Source organism: Hakea prostrata, chromosome 3 (genome assembly GCF_041222555.1).
Source record: "Hakea prostrata isolate BN-2017 chromosome 3, UWA_Hpros_2, whole genome shotgun sequence".
Lineage (NCBI taxonomy): Eukaryota > Viridiplantae > Streptophyta > Magnoliopsida > Proteales > Proteaceae > Hakea > Hakea prostrata.
The window spans coordinates 70913640-70937678 of NC_142602.1; the positions used below are offsets into that span (position 1 = coordinate 70913640).

The 24039-nt window shown below is 37.0% G+C and overlaps 1 protein-coding gene across 2 annotated transcripts; it reads left to right on the forward strand.

The window, feature by feature from the left end:
- Positions 1-910: 910 nt before the first annotated feature.
- LOC149022942 (glutathione-disulfide reductase) lies at positions 911-23945 on the forward strand. 2 transcript variants are annotated; one of them, XM_089150823.1, is made up of 18 exons: positions 911-1129; positions 1234-1352; positions 1621-1779; positions 2354-2418; positions 3687-3756; positions 8108-8179; positions 9453-9656; positions 11611-11684; positions 11771-11854; positions 13582-13669; positions 13834-13915; positions 14931-15004; positions 15221-15328; positions 15483-15547; positions 17833-17946; positions 18969-19068; positions 22360-22413; positions 23642-23945. In XM_089150823.1, the coding sequence occupies exons 3-18, from the start codon at positions 1639-1641 to the stop codon at positions 23735-23737; spliced, it is 1491 nt and encodes a 496-aa protein (XP_089006949.1). In that variant the 5' UTR covers positions 911-1129; positions 1234-1352; positions 1621-1638; the 3' UTR covers positions 23738-23945. The 2 variants fall into 2 exon arrangements, with proteins under 2 accessions (XP_089006949.1, XP_089006950.1); XM_089150824.1 differs by having other exon boundaries at positions 1239-1352.
- The last annotated feature ends 94 nt before the right edge of the window (positions 23946-24039 follow it).

Below are 24039 nucleotides of genomic sequence, written 5' to 3' on the forward strand. Positions count from 1 at the left end.
AGCCACTTTGAAAAGATATTTTAGTCCACACTATTCTCATCATTTTGATAGTGAGACAAACTTGGACAGGTGTTGATGATGGTCTTCAGTTATTATTTTTCAATTAAAAGATAAACAAATAAAAGAAAATTGAAAGAAATGTTCCAAGCGACGAAAACGACCAACGCATTTCCATGATTTGACCGGCAACCCACCAAACGATGGACTTTTTTTTTAATTGCATAAATATTACGGCTGATAATAAATATATATATATATTTTTTGAAAATGAGGTTCATCTCGACCAGCTTGCGCGCATCAAAGACTATATCCTCAAGGCACTTTTTATATAATTAATATAGGCGGGGCTTTACCATGATTCCGAGGGGATTCGAATTCTGACCTCCTACATATTTATTACGTATGAATATCAAGTGAAACATTTTTGACCGTTAGATTGAAATTTCGACAGAAATTTTGATCTCGGTCATTGATATCAACAGTTGAGATTGAAATCTTGGCTGAAATCCAAAATTTCGCATGCCAATTCCAATTTCCCCAAACAACCCCTTGCAACAAAAAGAGAAAAAGGTGCTCCTGCGGTCCGCCAATTCGAACGTTGAATATTCTCCGATCAACGTGGGTGCCTTGACTTGATTACCCAAGGAAAAAAAAAACCTACCGCCTGACTCATTCTCTTGCTGGTCTAACTCTCTGGCTGAACCGGTACAATGTCAACCGTTAAAATTTAACTAGGTTCATGTTGAATCCCAACGGTTGACTTCGAATCCCGGATTCAGCTCCTCTACGGTGTTTAGGTGCACCGGAAACTTTCCGGCGTAAATTGACACGTCGACATTACTGTATGTGTGGCGCAAGAAGGCATATGAAATTGATTACCCAAAAAAGAAAAAAATGTATAAGAAATTTCAGGTCGAGCCGTGCTGACCATGCTACCATCGGCAGTAAAAGTTTCTGAAATAAAGAATTTAGTCTTCATAACATTTGAATCAGAAAGAGAGAGTATGGTGGTCTGATCAATCTGAGATTTCACTAAACGAACTTTCGTCAATGTGCCATTAAAATATAGGGAAGAAGGTCGAGTGATTGGTGTGAACGCTGTGCAATCAACGAGAGGACCAGAAGAGAGGTTCGCTTTTTCTTCCTTTTTCCTTCCTTGTCTGCGCCTTCTATTCGTTTTTGTCAACCATAAATGCTTCAAGGCCATGTATAAGTATTGTTGTCTCGCCTCAGTTCAGGAGGAATAAAAGCTGTCGTGGTAGTTTCTTCATCAATTGTTCTCAGCGCGTAGAGACCTAGTCTTTAGATCAGAGTCTGCAAGTTTTTTTCTTCTCAGAATTCGAGTTCTTTAGGTGAGATCCGTAATCGCAAAGCTTTGTTATATGGCTTTTTTCAGAAATTCGATCATTTGAGTATGAGTTTCTTTCGAATTTCGTCCTTCTGTGGTTAACATTTGCAAAATTAGTTTAGCAATTGGTTGGCAAAACAGATGATCTTGTAGTTCGAGTACTGACAATTGTTATATTTACCTTCTGTTTAATTTTGTACCTTAGTACGTACAGATCATCCATTTGTTTACGAAAATGAAATTCCTTTTTGTTTTGTGTGGTTCCGTATCAGCTCAATAAGTTTGTAATCATGTCGAGGAAGATGCTTATTGATGGCGAGCTCAGCAGCTCTAATGATGCTGGGGTGCAGTACGATTTTGATCTGTTTGTTATTGGGGGCGGCAGTGGTGGTGTTCGTGCTTCCAGATTTTCAGCGGGATTAGGAGCTAAGGTAAGTACAAAACACTTATCGAATCAAAATGAATAAAATGGAAAAGCTACTCAAGCAGGCCAAAGGAGTCGGATGGAAATAAATTAGAGAATAAGTACTGGACTTTGGTTTTCCTTTGTAGGGTCGTGAATTTTCTGCCCCCATAAGCATGTTTTACTTCATCGTAACAATAAATGACTTGGGTTTTCTCATTGTTCTTGAACCTTGATTATATTGTCCCCATGGTAATTCTTTGAATTCATGGTGGTGTTTCATTGAGTTGGAAAGTATACCAGTTTATGTTATCAAAGACTGATTCATTGATGAACTTGGATTTTATAACTGATTTATTATGTCATTTCCTGTGTCCGTTCATCGAAGGCACTGATGCATGAAATAATCGTGTTCTAGAAGTTGATTTTCCATTCAACAATACTTCATTGTCTATACTATTGTATTTCTTTCTTTTTTCTTTTAGGGGTGGGGTGGGAAGGATTGGTAACTTCAATGTCTGTTTTTTGCATTAATACTCTTTTGATGAGTGACTATTTGTGTTTCAATTCCAGACTAACCATTGTGGAAATTTTTTTGCAAGGTTGCAATCTGTGAGCTACCATTTCATCCCATCAGCTCTGAACTTCTTGGAGGTTTTGGAGGAACGTAAGTTTGTTAACCAACTCTTCACCATTGGCCATTACTATCATACACAAGCAATCTTCTCCCCTTCCATTCCCCCTTCCCTCTAATGGAAAGACCCAGGGATTGTATAAAGTGAACTAAAACACCAGTCATCCTTTCTTGGCATATTTAACATATGTCAGGAAGGTTGGTTGTGGGACACTCGTTGTGCTTTGGTTTGGCCCCTATAAGTTTTTATTCTCTGGTATATGTCAAGTTAGTTTATTTTGTTGTAGTTAGCCAGGAGAACTTGCCTTATGTTATTGGTGAAGCCCAATTTTGCTATACCAGAATGTTCCAGGGCCTGATTGGGGTCTAAATGCATTTAGATTACAAAAACAAGGCAAACATCATCTGTATGCTGATTGCTGAGTTGCGTACAGATCTTTGCAATATATCATGGGACCCCAATTGTTTTTTTTTTTTGGCCAAAAGGACCCCAAATTTTAATAGGTGGTCAAAGCATTTTTGCCAAGGATGTTTCAGTAATTTTCTAGGTTTAGGGTTTTCTTTCTAGTTTGCTATAAATAGATTTCTCATCTATTTGATAGGGTCTGAAAGTTTCTTTTAGACCTCAATGTGCTCCATCTTCCTTCATAGTGAAACCATCACATAGTTTGGCAGTGGACCCAGACTTTGGGTGAACCACATAAATCTGTGTCTTGTGCATGTATGCCTAAACTGTTTTGTGTGTTTTACTATGTTTCTTTGCTGAGTTGCTGACACCTTAACACCAAGGGAGTGGTTCAGTTGACAAGGCCCAAGACCTCACAAATAAAATTTCATGTGTTCAATTCTAATTGGGGCATAACTACAGCCCCACCTTAAAGGGTCTTGCAGTTTGTTGACTAACAGGACCGTTTTTCACATATGATATGGATCAATTTGGTAATGTACTTGATGGGTAGATCTTATTATTGCTTAGTGGGTTAACAAAGAATTGACCGTACCTTTTTTGTCCCTTGCCTTGCAAAAGTTTTTTAATGTTGGGGTACTTCCATTCATATGGACAATGATAGCTTTTGAAAATGGCAAGGACAATCATTTTCAGTGTATTCTGAAAATTCATTTCGACTCTTGACTAAAATGAGAATAAGTCAAGGAAGCGAAAAGTAAGGTTACAATCTTTTTGGAAATAACCTAGGTTACAAGTTACAACAAGATTTCCCTATAGCTAATTCTATTGCATGGTACTTGCTGAGCAAATTCTTACATAAATATTGCGTGTTGTATGTCATTTGGTGTTATAGGTGTGTTATCCGTGGTTGTGTGCCCAAGAAGATATTGGTGTATGGAGCAACATACGGGGGTGAATTGGAGGTGAGATCTTGGTCAATATTGAAAACTTAGAATAGTTTAATAAAATTTAAGTGAATGTTTCATTTTTAGGTATATTTTTCTGTTGCTGTTCCCAAGTTAAATGTTCTTTGGTGCTGAACTTCAGGAAAAAGATCGTGTTCCCTGACACCATTGGGTTAATGTCTAAGGCACATGTATCAATTCTACTTTTTCTTCTCAGGACTGTTAAGAACATTTTGTGGTTTCAAATGCCATCTCTTTCCCCTCTTTAGGAAAGCTTGTTTTAGTCAGTTTTGTATATACAGTTGAAGGCAGGCTTGAACCCTAGGCCTATTCTTTAAAGAAGGGTGTTGCAGAGCTGCTTCTGCTAATAGCTGTGGTGTGCCTAGGATTCACATGTTCTCAGGCTAAGCCCACTGCATTCCCTACATCGATCATAGTAACAAGGCATGTAGGTTACCTTATGTGTTAGGGGCCCTGGATGCAACATAACACCAGACAGGCGGCCATTGTACTGTCATATGCAACCGAGGTGTCACTAGTTGTCAAGGCACCTAACTGCTACGGCAGTTTTCTAGGTGACACCTTGACAACTATTATATTAATGCCTTCTGATTGCTCGTATTAGCATTTTAGTGTAAGAATGAACCTACCTACTAAGATTTCTGAAAGAACTGTATTGTTTATTCTATGGTAACTATGTTTAAGGGATGGCAAGAAAGGTATAAGATTAAAATGAATTGATATATGGCTGGCCATCTGGCCTGGTTAAGCTAGAGTGCTGCCATACTGATGCAGGACGGAACCTGAAGAAAAGTAAAACAAAGCACTGTTCATGTGAATTTTGTCATATCCTATTATTTGCTTTGGTGGGAAAATTCATTGATGATTTTGGTGGGTCCACTGATGCAGATGGGTGCTAGCTTGGACTCTTCTTTCTCTCCACCTCCCCCCCCCCCCCCAAAAAAAAAAAAAAAAAAAAAAGAGAAAATAGAAAATTACTTGAACCTTATGAGATTTCCTACTTCCTTTCTTCTCATTCGTCTAGCTAGTCTCTGTGTGCCCACCCATGCAGATCACCTACAAGGTCTGCACTCCCACATGCAAAGTTAGACTATAGTGTAGTCACTAGGTTTTGGAGCCTTTGTACAACAAAGCAACTACAACAACCCAGCCTTATCCCTGCTAAATGGCATCTGCTGCATGGACCGCTGCCTTTCAATCAGCTCTATTCACGGTCATACTGGATAAAGGCTTAAGCATGCATGCCTTTTCTCACCACTTCTCCTAAGGTTGTTTTAGGTCTATCCCTAGCTCTTTTAGTTCCTTCAGTTTCAATTAAGTCACTCCTCCATACTGGAGCATTTAGAGCCTCTATGGAGCACAGCTGTGCCACCTCAAACGACTTTCTCATAGCTTATTATGTACCAAAGCTACTACAAAGTTGGCTTTAATATGATCATTATTTACTTTATTCTTCTGATGTAGCCTCAATAGTGTCAGGGCCAGGAAACCAAGATCAAATAGATGAACAGCAGTCAAATTTGGGTTTACTAGACCTTCAGCTAAGGCTGTTAGGGGTTATTGGCCTTCTTGGATGGAGTCTCAGGTCTGATTTAGGGTTTAGGTCTAGGGTTTAAGAAATCTGAATGGTTTTGTTCTTATTTTCAGATTTTATATTTGGGGGTAGAGTTTGATGTTTCTAGGAGATCAAGGTTTTTAGGGTTTGCAGGGAGAAAGGAGGGCTTGGGTTAGGATCGAGTGGTGAGGGTGGGGGGGGGAATATGGATCTAGAAGGAGGGGTATTCTGATGTGGGGTTTGGGAGATATGGAAATTAGGGTTTAGGGGAAAGAAAAAAGGAAGGCTGAACAGTAGGGGAAGAAGAAACAGTAGGTTAGGGTGGGAAGAAGAGGGGCAAATTAGTCTAGTCTTGTTACTTACCAAGTCTAGAAGCCTATGATTGGGATGGTGAAGTGTAGGTAGACAAACAGTGCTGCCGAAGGAGAATTCCTTCTACTTAAAACCCTAGGAGCTCACTCGATCCTTGATCTCTGCTGCAACAGTTTTCTTCAATAATTTTATTCATCAAAACTGTCTTTGTTACTAGTGTAGGCTGTCTATAAATGGCCTTTATTGTTGACTCTAACAGGACTTTACATGAAAAACAGAATTTAAATATGACTTCTATCTTAAGTAATACTCTTATCTCAACCTAGACTGACTCAAGTAATAACTTTAAAATAGACTTGGACTCCTAACGAACTCCTACTTACAATTACAACTGGGCTGAAGCGTGACTGTTAAAATGACCAAACTACCCCTGGTTTCAATTATGCTTCTTCTGCTGCTGGGCAGCAGGCCTAGGACTTCGTTCGGGCCTTGGGACTCTTCTTGGGATAGGTCTAGTGACCAACATCATCTTCCTAGATTCTCTCCACTCAACATCTTAATTTTTGCTACACTGAATTTATTTATATGATGTTTCCTAACAGTACAACACAGCCCCATACATCGAAGCTGGTCATATGACCATCCTGAAAAAAAATTCTTCTAAGTTTTAAAGGACTATATAGATCCTAGAAAACCCCGATGGACCTCTCCACTTTATCCATCTAATTTTAATTCTCTGGGAGACATCTTCCTTTGTATAACCTTTTTTATTTATGAGTGGAACAAGATAACCAAAATGAATTGCTTAGCAAAATCTCCTTGTCAACCGGAGTTACACACCTGATATTCCATCTTTGTCCTATTGCTTAACACCTTTTGATTCCTAAGTTAATCTCCATAACCCAACTTGTTATTAATCCCTGCTTGCAGCCTTTGTCAATTCCATAATTTTTAGCTTCTAATTTGCATTGTTGGCTGATTTAAAAACCTGGTTTTCTAGATTCTGTTTGGCTTCTAAATTTAATTGTTTCTATTTATAGTTCCTATGTTGTTATTCAGAAGATCTATTCCTCAATAAACTCCATTTGTTCTAAAGCTTAGGCCAGCCATTCATAGCCCCCTTCTCCCACCACCTAACTGAAAGAAAAAAAAATAATAATATTTGGAATACAAACAGATTATTGAAGAATAGGATTTTGGTTGTGCTTGGCATTAATTATGCAAGATCCTCCTTGTTTCAGCAGCTGAGATAGTTATAGGTAAGACATGAAATATCTAGACTGAGATACTCATTCCCCTACCCACCTTCTCTTTTCATCTTTTCCTTGCAATCAAAGTTTTTGCAGCTACGTAACTGTTGCTTTGTACTAGCTGCTGTATTGAGACCCTCTTGAAGATCAGAACAGATCCACCAATTAAGCCGAAGACTGTTGCTTCTGCAATCAATCAAAAACGGACCTCCCTGTGGATATGACTCAGCCTTGATTTTCTCTTGCAACTTTGTTTGCTGATATCTCAGCAATAAGAATATCGGTCCAACCATCCAATAGAGATTATGAGGACTGATTCCGGTCAACAGGAGGTCCATTCAATTCTTGATTCAAGGTGCAGATACTCTCTGCTTGCAAAGTTTTCCCCTGACCTTCTATTTTGGGATTCCCATCATAACTTTGTCATTAGCCATTTGAGTTGGCTGAAATTCAAAGCCCAAGACCTAACAGTCCCTGCTTTATTTTACCCAAGTTTACACCAAACTCCTCGCTAGAATCTAGGTTACATGCTTTATGCGTTTACCTTCTAACTTAGGTGTGCCTCTATTATTGGTGACCTGCTGTAACTATTAACAATCCTATTGTAGAGTAGTTCACACCCCTGGAACTCTCCCATGCACTGGCTCAACCTATCCTATGAAGCCCCATCCCAAATCTTTTAATGCAACCTATGTTCCAATTGTTTGGTCTAAGCAGAATGGTGGGATTATGATTAGAATTTCATCCATTTAAGAAGTGAATAGTATGGATTATGTCCACTCATGCTTTATTCAAGATAAGAGCTTCACTGAGAGTCAGTAAATTGGAAGGTTGGTAGCTTCATATTGATCTATTCTTACAGTTTTCCATGCTATTATTAAATCAAAATTGTCTTCATGAAGCATATTTGGACATCAGAGGTCCAAAAAACTGTATAATTGGACAGATTTTCTTTTTGGTCCTTTCTATCCTGTGTAGTCCTCATCATAGTTGTCAGTGTCTAGGCAACCTACATGTCCAAAGAGGGGTTGGGGGGAAGCGATGGAACCCCAAATAAGGTGAGAAAGCGTTGCCTACGCAACAAGGCAATACCTGGATGCCTAGGAAGCACCAAAGCACCTGGACAGTCACCTTGACAACTATGGTCCTCATTGAATGATTGGGTAGAATTTATTTGGTTCTTAGATGCTTCTCCAAATGCTCATGTGTGGTTTCATGTTCAATTTTGTAGGATGCGAGAAATTTTGGTTGGGAACTGAACGAGAAGATTGACTTCAACTGGAAAAAACTGTTGCAGAACAAGGTCAGTGTTAATATTTTTTGAAAACCTCTTGAACTTGCCAAGAACATCTTTTTTCTATTTATCCTTCGTATTCAGATTTTTAGCAGATTTACAACTGAGAAGAGAGTGTGGAAGAACATTTACTACACCAAGCAGACAATAATATTTAAAACAGAAGTATCCTATTTCCAATAGGCCCTACATTGAGTGGACTTTCGTGGTCTATTGTCTTTGTGAAAATGTACTTTTGAAGATTTAAACCAGAAGTAGTTGTACTTTCTAAAAATATAGCCAAAAATCCATAACATGAAATATCACACTCTATAAAAACCTAAATAGGACACATATTGTCTTAAAGGCAGTATCATGTGCAGTATTCAGTACCAAAGTATCAAGCTCATGTTGCAACTTATTCATTTAGGATAAAATATTATGATATAAAACCATATTAAATTCCTTGTTATTTCCAAAGATGCTCCTCCAGTATGCATCTCATCGTACATATCTCCTGGTTAGATGTCAGCATGGTTACTTTACATGGGTCTAGATATGGTATTTGGTGTACATATCTGAGGATTGGGTTGACAATATACAAAACTTTGGGCACAGCATTTTGTCCAAAAGTGAGTAGAAATGGAATTAAATGGGTTTCAAAAAGGGGTGTTGTGTATACAGAAGGGCATTAATATTCTTCTTCTTTGCAGCCGTATCTTAGTATTTGAATTTTGAAATTTGTATTCCCAGTGTACACGAAGTGTTCAGGAAACAAATGAAAATAGTGATAATCTTTTTAGAAAATTCTTTTGGTGTCTTGATTTCAACTTGAAGTCCTTTTGTGAAGCCTAAAGCAAGGGCAGTTAGGAAACTTCAGAACAAGAGAGCTTGGAAAATGATGGATATTGTAACTATGTAAATAATAGTTAACCGATCATTTCGTTCTAGCATAATGTTGAATGCCTGTAGAAATCAGGCTTTTGGGTCGAATTGCTTTTAAGGTAGCCATGAACTCAACCTTGGAACTAAAAACTTAACAAATAAATTTTTTTCTTATTAAGTTCTACTGGAATTCCACTTCATTGCATGTCTGTATGAAATGGTACTAAAGAAAGGCTGTAGACATGGGCTTTGGTGAATATTTGCTTGCCCCATTTTTATCAACATCAAGTTTATTTACCCAAGGTGTTTGTGTTTGTGCTTTTTTTCTTCCTTTTTCTTCCCATTTTTGGGGGAGGGGTAGCATCATATTAGTATTGGCATAAGAAATATTCTAAATTTATCTTCTATTGATACGCAGACAAAAGAAATTGTCAGATTAAATGAAATATACAAAAGGATGTTGACAAATTCTGGAGTCAAGTCATTTGAAGGTGAGGGAAGGATTGCTGGTCCTCATGAAGTTGAGGTCATGCAAATAGATGGTACTAAACTGAGCTTTTCAGCAAAGCATATCTTGTTAGCAACTGGAAGTAGGGCTCAACGTCCACCTATTCCTGGACAGGTATTTCCTCAGACCTTGTCTGATAAAGTAAACATAATTGTGTTATATGGCATAGTATGAGGTTTACAATTGTGTTTAATATCCTTATGAATATACTTTGTTCTGCTTGATTAATCCGTATAGAATCATTAATACATGGTGGAAGATCTTGCGAGATCTAGCGAGATATCTTGCTTTTTTAAAGAAGCGAGACAAGATGGAGATTGAGAGCAGAGAGTTGGGATATCTCGCTGGAGATTTCGCCATATCTCATCATATCTCGCTATATTTCACCATATCTCCCTATATCTCGCCCTGGATCTCGCTATATCTCCCTAAAACTCTCAATTTTTGCCTTTTTTTTGCGGATTTCAGATGGATTTTCACTTGCAACTACTCTTAGCACATCTACAACATTGAAGGAAGATCAATCATTCTCTGCTTGTCTTATGAACTTAAGATTTAATGACTTATATAAAACTTTAAATGGTTGTATAATTTGTTTATTATATTCTTGAAAATTGAGATTGTGATACTCATATGGATGGAATTTTGATGACATTTAGGTTATTTGATGCATTTTATACATTTGCTTTTCATTTATATGCATTAAAGGTTCTATATAACATGTTGTATAACCTTGCATTCCCTAATCTTACAATATTTTGATTTCACACTATGGGTAGACTTATAAATCATACTTAGGGTTGTTTTTTGACAAATCTAAGCCCACTAATGTGTTCAAAAGGCCTTAAATAGGTTAAGTACCAAGTTTTAGCCCAATTCGGACCCTAAAACCCACCGAGATGGGCTACCGAATTGATGCAAAAAAATCGCATATCTCAACCAAGGTTTTGTCGAGATGGTTGAGAACTTGAGATGGCGAGATCTTCTACCATGCTTTAATATTCTTTTTATCTTCTCTTGTACCCTGCAGTAACTGTTTTTCTGGTTTTGCTTAGCACAAAAATGCTTATAATTCTGATTCCTCATGTTTCCCTAGTGGATTAATTAACAAAAGCAGCAGCCTTATTTCATCTATACTACTTGGATCCTTGCCCTCTGGTTGGCTTGATTAGAGATTATACTTGAAAGAATATCTAAACTATGCATGCCTTTCCTCAATCCTCACTACTTCTCTTAGGGTCATTTGAGGCCTGACCCTAGCTCTTTTAATGCATTCAATATGAAAGATATCAACTCCTTCGAACTGCTGCATCCCAAGGCCTTTTTTGGATGTGGCCATGCCATCTCAAACAACATTCTCATAGCTTATTGGATCAGGATACTCCGAGTCCTGGTTTTGCCTCAGATTCACATGACACCTTTTAGCTGCCAACATTCTGCACAACTGCAAAATACATCATAGCTGATTGAATGATTGTCCTATAAAGTTTTTGTCTAAGCTATAAAAGGAGTCTGTCGATCACACAACTCTCTCGTTTCGAGATATCAATTTGTAAAAGTTGATTAGTTGTTCAGAACTTTTGAGAACGTAAAGACATAGATCATAAGTGAGCCCCATTAAAAACAAATGATTGCTCAAGCAAATTCTAACCCTAAATTTGGGGCCTTCTTAGGTAGTAAAAAATTGTACTTCTTAGTTCTTTTTCTGTTCTCTTTTTTCAGTTCTATTTGTTTGGATTTCCATCAGATTGAGCTTTAGATTACAAAGCAGGTTATTCTTCTGTTTTCTTTCTTGTTTCTATTCCCTGTGGTTAAGATCATATCAGAAAATACAGATGCCACCCTTTATCTGGCCTTGTAGTATCTCCCCGTTTTTCCAGGTGGGCTTCTAGGAATAATGGTCCCAACAAGTTCAAAGTCATTTATACCTGCAAAATTCATTTGGAAAAAATTAACACAGCAGCACAATACAAGCTTGGATGCACTAATCCTTGTAGAGCATTTCTTTGGCTATCTTCCTCTTTCGTACTTGACTTCTTACCATCTAATGTGGTTATTTGAATTCTAGGAATTGGGTATCACCTCTGACGAGGCTTTAAGCTTGGATGAGTTGCCTAAAAGAGCTGTGATATTGGGTGGGGGGTATGTCACTATCTATTCAACTTTTCTTTTGTGGATATTCCTCTACCTGTTTGAAATGCTTACAATTGCACTTGACTTGTATCTAGGTACATTGCTGTTGAATTTGCTTCAATATGGCGTGGGATGGGTGCCACAGTGGACCTATTTTTCAGAAAGGAACTGCCATTAAGGTTGTAATGCAAAAAATTGTCATGGTTTCTTTTTGTCAAGCTCCCATGATAATCTTGACTCATGAAAACTTCTAGCCTTTTTATATGTGAAATTATAAAAAAATGCATGTGAAAATGGTTCCTGAAATCTTTCATCTGAAACATTTTCCTTATAATATCTTTTGCTATGTGAAGGATAAGAACCAGAAATTGTATTTAAAATTGCTAAAATAATTGGGGCCCTGGGGTCATGATTCAATGCTTGAAATGGTCTGATAGAACTAAGCTGTTTAGGACATCTTGGACCTCCAGTTAAGAAGTAAAAATCACTGAATTCTCCTGATTTACCGACCAAGTGGATTCTTTTTCCTTCAATTAAGATAACTGATAGTTTACTTTTGGGATTAGATACTTGATGTTCATCCCTTTATTTTACTTTTGAGATAGGAAACTTTGATGTTCATCCCTCTTTGTCAATCTTCCACGGAGGGAATGGGATGACTTGAATAAATTTTGAAAGTTCATGCAAATGATGGCTGATACATTGGTTTAAGGGATCAAGTAAAGATGTACTGGATCTAACTTCTTTAAAAAGTGAGAGATAGGAAGATATTTTTTTTTATCTCTGCTGGTGTAGCAGGCTCATCATAACATATGCCTAATGCTTTTACAGTAATTCGGATGAGCAAGTGAAGGTTGGGACTAACCATTTGGACGATAGGGTTCTGATGTTTTTGATTGGCATACTCAATTCAAATTGAATTTCTTTAACAACTTGAAACTACAGTTATTTCACACTGAATGAGAAGGTGCACCATACATACTCTCCTCTTCCGTCTCACGCACGCCCCCTGCTTTGCCAGCCTAAGTTGTCTCTTGTTTAAGTGAACCACTCCTTGGACACTGTCTAGCACTTCCACCTTTTTTTTTTTTTTTTTTTTTTTTTTGGGGGGGGTGTTTATTGGATTTACTCACATCCTAGCTTTGCAGAACTGGATTTACTCGAATCCTAGCTGTGTAGTAAAGTTTAGGTGAATGGAGCATGGGATATATTGCTAAAAAATGTCATCTTTCTAGAAAGGAAGAAATAATACTTTTCATGTTTATGGTACTGAAAAGATACAGCTGTCATAGCCTTTTGCTTATTTTGTTTTGAGAAAAATTAGTATGTATTTCCCTTTTCTTTTTTGTTTGTGTTTTCTTGACAATGAATCTTTAGTTCATCTTCGTCTCTGCAAAAATCTAGTTTATATAATGAACTAGACATCCTCCCCAAACCCCGATTGACAGAAGCCTTGTGTGCTGGCTACATTTTTAAATAATGACCTCCTTGCCCTGTTGTCCGGCCTTGGCATAATGGTTAGGTTGCTAGCCTGTTGATTGTGGGTTCAAATTTCAATACTTGGAAACAGCCTCTCTGGCCAATCATGGGGGTAACTGCATATATTTTCCCCTCCAGACCCACCAGTAGCAATTTTTATGCACTAGATTGTTTTTTTGACTGAATGAACTTGTTCTTTGTTATCTGGAAAAAGGTTGTTCCTCATGCTACATTAAAATTGTACCACAGTATAGTTAGAAATCAGATGGAATCGAGGCAGTCTTATAAAACTCATTATTTGACTCCTGAACATTTTCATCTCTCTGTTTTGTTGGCTTCAGTTGGTTAGAGCCCAGTCATTGCTTTTCTATTTGTTCCTACTAGTCAGCTTAGCCTGATTTATTATTTGATCATAAATTCTTCTCAGAGGTTTTGATGATGAAATGAGGACTATGGTTACAAGAAATCTGGAGGGTAGGGGAATAAACCTGCACCCAGGAACAAATTTGAAAGAGGTACAGATAATTATTTGAGGCTGATATATATCACCTTTTTTATTCTATTTTGTTCTTAATTTTCTTTTTGGCTATTAACCATGGATTTTCTACCATTTTTTCAAAGTCATTTGTTTGCTGAAAATTTCAAGCTATTACGTAATGTGTTGCTTTCTTTGTGTCAGTTAATTAAAACAGACAATGGCATTAAAGTTCTTACAGATCATGGGGAGGAATTGATGGCAGATGTTGTACTGTTTGCCACTGGTAATTTCTGAACATTCTATGCCATGTTATGGTGTTTTGGCTAATTCATTTGTGAAGAGATTTGAACTGCAGGGCGTTCCTTTTTCATAGTTGACTTGAGCTCCTAAAATGATTATGAAAGAGATTTTTTTTCCACTGATTTTCATTGCGGGAACTTGTGATATTTGATGAGAGTTTTAAATCTTGTTTCAAGCCTTTCAACCCCGGCTGAAACCATGTTTCCAAGGTTTTGACCAAAACTTGGTTGAAAGTTGAAACCTAGTATTTTTGTGGGCAAGCGTTAGAAAATTCATGGGCTGGTTGAAAGTCAAAACTCTTGGAATCCTCAAAACCCGCTACAATCCAACATCAACCTTAATTTTCACCTTGGAAAGTGTCAAAACCAATAGGTATGTTGATCTACATGCAAGTGTTAACTGAGGTTTCGTTTCGTGTATTTCATTATCTTGGTCAACAAGGCTTGAACTTTGAAAGTGTGATGTTTCAACATTAATTAAATTGATGATGGCCATTTGCACTTGTCTACTCATAATTGCTTTGCCTTGGCTTTAGACTTATCCTGACAACCTGAGATAATAAACGAGCCTATTCCACAGACCTCATATTGAGCAATGTGGAAGGGAAGTATGACAGCAATCACCTTTAAATGCTGAATTGCTTCTAAATATTATGGCTTCCCCCACCCCACCACCCCAGCCCCCCGGGAAACTTCCATTCTGCTGGGTTTCTTCTCTTACAACACAGGGTTTGTGGAAGACATTCAGTGAAATGTATTCAAATTTCATTTCCAGCTGCAGTTTGCATCAACGTTGCTTCCTCTAGATATAATTCAGACTTGTGCATAGTTTTCTTTAACCTGGAAGTAATAGTTTTATCATTTAGGATTTCTGCATTTGCTACAAACTTACTAGTCTTATCTTATCAGCAATCACAGTTTATTATGGCTCTCTTGTCCTATAAAATTTACTACTAATTTTGGAATGAGCAAATATGGATAATTTATTCTTTGTTTCAGGACGGATTCCTCACTCAAAGAGATTGAACTTAGAAGCTGTAGGGGTACAACTTGATGCAATAGGAGCTGTGAAGGTTACTTACTTGCATTTACAATGATTTTGTTCTGAATCTTCTCATAAATTATCATACCCAAAGTTTTGTGAATTTTGCTGATTATGTTGCGGTGATGTTGTTGTATTATGGTTTGCATACAATGAGTTTGTGAGAAGATGCAAAAACCAGAAGTTTATGTTTTGATTATGGACTCTATTGGAATAAAATCAATTGTTTATTTTTATGATTTTCCAGGTAGATGAGTACTCCTGCACAAACATCCCTAGCATATGGGCTATTGGTGACGTTACAAACCGGATAAATCTTACTCCAGTTGCCTTAATGGAGGGAACCTGCTTTGCGGTACGTACCAGTGTTGGTAGTCAGAGCTCAGTAGTTCAACCTGAACTTTCTCATTATTTCTTTCGATGAGAGAAAGGATTTTATTTATTTATTTATTATTATTGTTATTATTTCAAATTGAACTGAAGTCCTGTCCCTCATGCATTGCCTGCAGAAAACTGTTTTTGGTGGTCAACCTAGTAAGCCTGACTACCGTGATGTACCTTGTGCTGTATTCAGGTAACATGTTTCTCTTATTAGGCCCCAAAATTCTTCCAAAGTATGTTTTTCTCCAATGATCATAAGGTTGCATACATGAAGAACCTCCCCAGACCCCACAGTGGTGGGAGCCACATACACTGAAGACGCCCTTTTTGTTTCACCACACATGAACTGAGCAGGCTTCTTTCTTTTTGTTTTATTTTATTGGGATAATTACTGTTGCCCCCTTGTACTTTGATGTTATTATTACTTTATCCCCTGTACTTTTTTAAATTACTATTCCAACTTTTAACTTTGTCTACAATTACTAATGCCCCCCTACCGTTAAGCTCAGTCAGTTTACTGATGATGTGGCATCTATATATTTTTTCAAAATCCCAAAAATAACCCTGCAATTATCTTTTTACTTATTTGCTCTTTTTTTAAGTTATAATACTAACCTTAATACGAAAAAATTAACTTTAATTTCACTTTTCTTTTTTAAAAAGAAACAACCAAATAAAGGAAAGATGTGATTTTTTTCTCTAAAAATAAATTACCAAATAAAGGAAAGATGCAATTATATAGAAACTAAAATATTAAGAAATATCAAATTTAATTCAAAGCTGAAAGTTGAAAATCACCTAATATATGCTGACCATTATGTATGTTACCAAATTTTCTATCAATTAGATCTTATATGCTAATTTGTTTGTAAAACTTCCATCATGGTGATTATGAAAAATTTAAGTGGAATGTGAAAGTTTCAACAATCATAAGTATGTGGTCCCACCAAATCCAAAACTAATTCTAAAATATAAGATTTTAAGAATATAAATTGACATGTAATATAGTTTCTATAAATGAGGGTAATGCCATATTTTTACCTCTTAATTTTAAGGGCAAAATAGACATTTCAAATTTGATGTTAGCAGCCACTTAACACCATTAGAAGTGAGGGGGGCAATAGTAATTTCACAAAGAAGGGGGTTTGATTAGTAATAAAACCAAAGTATAAGGGGGCAATAGTAATTATCCCTATTTTATATTATTAATATTATTTTAAGGGGAGCGGGTTGCAGTCGTGTGGAGACAAATTACCACAAAAAGAATGTCTACACTAAGATACAAGTGATGTAAAAAATGTATGGCATCCAATGTTAACAGAAAACTGGTTATAATTTATCTTCATAAATTTTATTGTAACTAAATTTATGGAACTTTTGATGCAGACAAAATGTTATAAATTTGACAGATTGTTAAAGTAATCCAATTGGTCTTATCCTTGTTCTTGAAAGGATTTTGTGTAGTACAGTGGTATAAGGCTACATGAAGTCAAGAACTATGTAATGTGAGAGTAATCAACTTATAAGAAGAATGACACACATACATTAATTAAATTTTTGAGACAGTATTTGGCCTTATAATCCATAATTATACAAAAGACGAAGGGGGAAAAAAGAGGAGAGGAAGAGGGAGAGATTGATTGGAGGAGGAGAAAACTCTTCTAGAATGAAAGCAGAACTAGGAGGAATTACAGCCCCTCCTCGGAAGCTACCTTTTATGATTATCAAAACAGTTATGATCCTAGCAAGTAAGCAAGAGGCTCCTTGATTAATTACAATTTAAGATATCTAACTAGAATACGAAACAAATCTAACTAGAACTAAATAGACCAACAGAAATACTGAGATAATCAGCTACGATAGGGAAACTCTGTCTATTGTGGCATACTCCAAACTGTACCCTCCCAGTACAGTTTCTGTAACATTTAACATTTTGTACTCTAAACAAATGTTGAAATGTGTCAAAATTGAAGTTTTTTTCAGAACCCAGTGTTACTAAATCACTTGAAAATTTGTGTCAGACTCTCCTAGCATGTAGCAGACCAGCCAAGTTTCCATTACCAACAGCTTTGCCAAACCAAAAGAGTTTGAACTAGATTTTAAGATGTTATTAAATTAGCTAAAGTTGTGTCCGACTCTCCTAGCATGTAGAAGACCAGCCAATTTTCCATTACCAACAGCTTTACCCAAATCAATATAAGTGAAGTCATAGCTTCTGATACAGCTAAATTTTTGAACAGCTGTGGCTAGTATGATGTGTGTGTGCGTGTATGTGTATATAGTTTAATGACAGTTAAGTTTGAATAACTATTTAATTAGGGACAGATCACCCAAAACTTCAGTTGAATGTAATATCATTTTCAATACTGTATCTGTTTTTGTAGTTTAAAAACTTTACTGTTCTGAATGATTCCTGTGTTCTAGTGATGCTGGAAATTTGTTTTTAGTAGTGAATGTTCTTGTCTTTCTGCTTGGCAGCATACCTCCACTATCGGTGGTGGGCCTTAGCGAACTGGAGGCTGTGGAACAAGCGAAGGGTGATATTCTGGTTTTCACTTCTACATTCAATCCAATGAAAAATACTATCTCTGGGTGCGTATGGTTGTTTGAAAGTGTTATTTCTTGCTTTGAAGATAATAAATTGTAGGTTTCCTCATATGGTGTCAGAGAATTCGCAATATATTACTTTAAATATGGTTACTTTTTTCTCTTCTCTCTGTGTTTCAAAATTAATTTGGTGAAGTAATGAAATTTTATGAGATCAAATGCAGTATTGTGTTTTAATATCTATCTATCTTTCTATCTAAAAGAAGTAACAATTTTGGAGATAAAAGATCTGGAAAAGTTAAGCTTCTTATTGACTGGGACTGAACAATCAAGGAGTCCTTATCCAACAGAAACCGCCCACCAGTCTTTTTGGTGTCAGTTCAAGCACATTTTTCAATATTTTGCAAAATATGCATCAATGCAGATAACTGGTTAATATAGAAACCATGGTACCAAAGGATCTGTGTATGGGAAAGATGTGTTACAAAATTGCATCAGGTAAGAAATGCTCTTAGTTGAACTGGAGATGCTCCTTTTGTTGCAATAGCCTTCTATATTTTGTGACCACTTAATGGAAGGTGGTCTTAGACAATCGAGAATTAAGAGTACGCCTAAAAGGTTCTAGAAAATTGGAACCTTCTCTGTTTCAAGTACATTCATAAGACAAAGCAATCGACTTTGATAAAAAAAGAGGGTGCTAATGAGGCCTGGAGGGAGAACAGAAACAGGACAATGCAGCATGACATTCCTTCATGGGTTAACCATGTTATCATGAACAGTCCTGCCATGGTCTTGGACATATTTTGTCCATTCAGTGAGTAATCCCATGAGCTTCTGTGGTTATGTTATACTGTAGTACATGCCTTCTTGTGCTCTTTATCAGTTGGTGGCTACAAAAAAATTGAGTTCTTCAAGGTTCTTAGATTTTTGGATGTTTGTTTTCTAGATATATTGCTTTGCCGAGGATCTATTAATATATGCAAATCTTACATACTGTGTAGCATGTAATGCCTTCTAGGTGTGTCTATGCTGTGTATGACTTTTTTTTCATGCTCTAATGCTTTCAGAAGGCAAGAAAAAACAGCGATGAAGTTGGTTGTTGATGCTGAGACAGATAAAGTTCTGGGAGCTTCCATGTGTGGACCAGATGCTCCTGAGATTATCCAGGTATTGGTCCTATCCTGAACATTTGTTTTACCACCATATGAATTCAATATTGCAATTGCTGCAGGGAGGCTTAAACTATAATTTTGAATGACTATTTTCTTATTTCCCATTAAAGAAGAAACCAAAGGATCGTAGAGAATCTCATTTTAGGGAATAGCTATTCTTTGCTTCGCTACACAAGTTTTTACAACCAAACTCCAATTTGGTTCTTATTGTATTTTTCACTTGTGTTTGATATTGCTGTGGTTATTATCTGAAGACTAAGAGTCCTTGACATTGGATATTCCCACCCAAGTGAATTTGGTCAATAGGTGATTATGATGTTTTTGACAAGGTTGGAAATTATATTATAATATTGATGGACAGTCTCCATGCAGCAAGGATCAGGTCTGCTAGGTCCAGGACACATGTGACTCACCCACATCTCATAGTCCATTCTGGCTTAAAATTTGGCTCATTTTGGTGCTGAAACCCCATGCTAGGCCCAACTTATCAAGTCGGATCCAGGCTAGTGTGGACTGTGGACTGGGTCAAAGATACCATGATTACCAATTGGTGGTGCCTATCTCAGGTGCATCCACTTAAATCGCTGACATGTGGAGGAGAAAGGACACCATGTTTGGTAATGATGGTATCCTTGAGCCAGTCCACACTGGTTTTAGACTCCAGTTCTCTAGCCACTTATGCTGATTGAGACATGTCTATGGCAGTAGTACTTGCTGATGGACCTTCAGTTACTAGTGATGTGTTCTGTGGAAATTTTAAATGACTTGTTCGTTGAAAACATTTAAGGAGAAAGTTCATGCAAGCAGCAAATGCTTTGGTTGATTCAATTTGACATCAATATATAAATCAATCCTACACAGTACACATAGAATCAGGGGGTTCATAAAAACAGGTGGTTGAACATCCAAAGTTAATCCAATGTAAGACTAAGATTAACCAGAGGTCTAACCTTGACGCAATGGTATGGTGTTCCATAATGACCTAGTGGTCACTGATTGGAGTTGGGAAACAGTATCCTTGCAAATCAGGGGTACGGCTGTGTTCTTTATAGCCCTCATCAACCCAACACTCTGCAGTGGAGGGAGCCTTTTGCACTGAGTACACCTTCTTTATAGGATTTATACTAACTGCGAGATAATGTCACTTTGGGAACTAGTAGTACTAAAATATTCTGAAGTCTAAAAAAATTAGTAGTCATCAATCCTTAGTTACATCAATACATGTTAGAATCAATCCAAACTAGTGGTTAGAAACTTAGAATCTTCAGAACAGCACTGGAGGAGACAAACCATCAGCAGGTCATGAGCCCAATAGTACAGTTGAACCAATGGCACGGTCAGCCTCATGGTACAGTTGAAGTAAGGGTATGGTTAATAGTCAAAACGGCAGCAACTCTCCAAGGACAGATGGGCAGAGTTGCAAATAATAGTCCCTTATGGGTGGATCACAGGAACTGAATAATTTACTATTAATCCCTGAATCTAGAAACTGTTATATTGCTTGATTATTAGAGCTGATAAGAACCATCTCTTGGTCAATTTTTACCTCCTTGGACCATGAGCAGCTTAATCCTTGTCCTAATCTGAAGACCAGAACCTGTTAGGCTGGAGGACTCTTATAACTGAAAAAGAATGCTTCATGACAGTACATCCACAAGCCTTACTATTACTAGAATCAAGAAAGTAACAGAAAGGCCTGCTGTATTTCAGAACTAGAAAGAAGAATATAGATGGGGAGGAAGAAAATTGAAAGGAAAAAGGAAGGATAAGATTCCCCTATGACCTTGGTCAGATCCTCACCTCACTGTATGTCACAACAATTAAGCATGAAGTGAGCATTTTCTTCAAATTTGGAACTGGGCTCTATTGTGGTACGCCCTCTTTTATTGAAACAGTAAATGATGTTCGCCCTTGCATGAAGGGAGAAATTTTCTACAAATCCTAATCTAAGATTACATCTCAAAATTAAAACTGCATACAAAATAGATGCATCTAAAAATTAGAACTGACTGATGTGTTTCTAGATTGGTAGGACTAGGAGCCAATATCCAAGACCTACTATGAACAGGCCAAGTTCTAGTAGATCAGAATAGTGTGCGGTTTACTTGAGAGGTAGGTTGGGTTCTTATTAGGATTTGGTGGTTAGACTTAGATTTAGTCAATTAGATGATGAGGAAGCTGAAGGTTTAAGGTTTTGTGGAAGTGCTTTGAATGCTGATTTCAAGTTTTCAGCAAATTATGGTTAGGGTATTGGGTATAGAGAAAAGAGATAATTTGGCTGAAATTAGGCCACAGGGATCAATCTTGGGGATGGGGCTCGGACCAAGCAATGAGGGGCTTATGGGCTGGATCTGATTCAAATTTGAAAGAAATTGGATGATTGCTTTGGGTGGGCAGAAAATTAGTATTTTCACTACATGTTAGGACTGACAGAGGTGCAGTTTCAATGGAGGGAATAGGCAGCAAGGTGAATCGAGTGTAGGGGCTAATTGGGCTGAATTTAAAGGGATTCTAATGTTTGGTGGCTAGGGTTTGTAGAAAATGGAAATTTTAAAAGGAGGAATTATGGTTGGAAAGATTAGCTGATTTGAACCTCGAACTGCAGCTTGAATGTTTTAAGATATTATTGGGAAGAAGAAAAGAGAAGAAATCAGGCTTGGGATGTAAATTCCATATGCATTCTTAACAGCACCATTAACTCGTATAAAACAAATTTGTTCTTTGTTCAGTCATATAATTGATGGATATTGTTAAATATTCATAGACCACCTAAAATTCAAAATTTAACTCATAGAACGACTGCTGAACACACCAAAAGCTCAAAATAGATCCAGGATTCAAACTAAAGCTAGAATTTGCAACTAGCATTCACTTACAAATCATATTTGATTACAACTCCGAAGATTAGACTCAAACAAAAGACTAAGTAAGAATTAAGTATTATCTTTTTTTGGGTAAGAGAACTAAATATTCTCAAGTACTAATTCTGTAATAAAATTACCCCCAATTCATGAGCTTATAATTAGGCGCATTACTTCAGTAAACCCAAATCAGATGTACGAACTAAGCTTGTGTACATATCCACTATGTATTCTTAAGCATTGAATGTAGCGGTAATTGGCTGCATTTAGCCCTCCATATGGCTAGATGTCTTTGATGTTCAAGATAAATCTGATGTGATTTCTATTTCAAACTCTTGCTGAATAAGTCTATAAAACTCAACTTTTAATTCTTCCCTTCCTTTTTGAGTTGAATTTCTGACTGACATTTTGGGTTATCTTCACAGGGTATTGCTATTGCACTGAAGTGTGGAGCAACAAAGGCACAATTTGACAGCACAGTAAGACAATCTTCTCTTCAGAATTTAATGCATGGCAAAGCTTTGAGTGCTTTGCTATATTATTCTCTAGTAGTCTGTAATCTTTACCTGTACAGGATGCACTAGGTTGGAGGATAAGGGTTTTGCCCAAAAAAGGGTTGGAGGATCAAGGGGGCCCATGGGTTTTTTTTTTGGGTGGGGGGGTTGTTCATGTAACCCACTTTTGGTTACGCTAGTCCAGTAAATGCCTTGCACTTCGATGCATTTGGATGATTGGTGGGTTTGTTGCCACTTAGTCGAACCGAGTTCAGAATTTGGAGATAAAAGTGGATTAATATTGTTGAGTCTTGTTGCAAAGTTGCCTGTTTTGTTGAAGGGGGACTTAAGAGACCTTAACACTATTTCATGAATATAGCCTTAACAATTAATCTTTGGTACTCAGTGGAGCTGAAGGGAAGAAGCAACTTGTCAGATGAGAAGAATGTTAAGACAGATCAGTAGAATCAGTAGGTGACAATAAAGAGTGGCTGGTGGTGGCCTTGTACAACAAGGTCAATTAATCACCAGTAAGGAAGGTTCATATGATGCAGTTTAAGGGGCTAAAAGAAGAAAGGATCAGTGAAAAAATGATTTGGTCTTATGAAGTGAATTAGTGATAGTCAACTGTGGCTACAGTCTGATGGATAATGGACATAGGGCCAGTGCTAACAGAAGTAGGGGACCAGTGATGTAAGAGTAATATGTTTGTTAAAAGTTCGAGATGACAAAAGAGAGGTCTTGGTACAAGAATACCGTGTGAGGTTATTAGATAAGATTGAAGGGGTGCAAATTTTGTATGTTGACATGAAACTAGTTAAAATGATAAGGAAGTTAAATTAAGTAGGGGAACCAGAAACATGGAAGTGAGGAAGATTTTGAGAAATTTAAAGACAAGAAACACTAAAAGTTACCAGCCTAGTGAAAGATGGGTATGGGGTTTTACCATCTTATTGTAATTTTATTTTGTTTTTCCTTTTATATTAAGACTATCCATAGGGACATGTAACAGTTGTTACTGCCCTTCTTATGGACAACTTATTTTTGTATTCTTCTGTTATTATTTTTATTATTTTTTAATTATTGTATTGCCCACCAAAACCCTTCACCTTTTTGGAGAGTTTGGCCATCATGACATTTCCCATTGCTAGTTGAGTTATAGTGTAGAATTTCCATTCCACAATCTGATTTGTGTTTTCTAATTTTGGAATAGGTGGGCATTCACCCTTCTGCTGCAGAAGAATTTGTGACAATGAGGACTGCAACAAGGCGTGTTGCAGGAGCTCTCAAACAAAAGACAAACCTGTGAATATCAGCCCAGACGTAAATGATGGGAACAGTTGAGAGACATTATTTTCATCCTAGATTTTATACGTTGCAAAATAGGGAAATAAAGTTTGTTATACCTGCTCTGGTTTAGTGAGGATGATAATATAGTAAATCTTTTTGTACTTTTGTGTATCAGTTTTCTACACAGGGTCAGGCCGAATAGCATTGAATTTGTTTTTAGCATTTGAGCTGCAGATTGTTTTTGGTGTTAGCCGTCATATTCATACTCTTTTTTTTTCCAACCTATCTGGGGATGGTGGGTTGGTAAGTGTTCAACCTCCC

What these genes read in the sequence shown, in the direction of transcription:
- LOC149022942 (XM_089150823.1), top strand. Translation starts at nt 1,639, where the DNA reads ATGTCGAGGAAGATGCTTATTGATGGCGAGCTCAGCAGCTCTAATGAT. An exon ending in GCTGTGATATTGGGTGGGGG is followed by an intron (nt 11,685 to 11,770) that starts GTATGTCACTAT and finishes ACTTGTATCTAG; the next exon opens with GTACATTGCTGTTGAATTTG. An exon ending in AGGCACAATTTGACAGCACA is followed by an intron (nt 22,414 to 23,641) that starts GTAAGACAATCT and finishes ATTTTGGAATAG; the next exon opens with GTGGGCATTCACCCTTCTGC.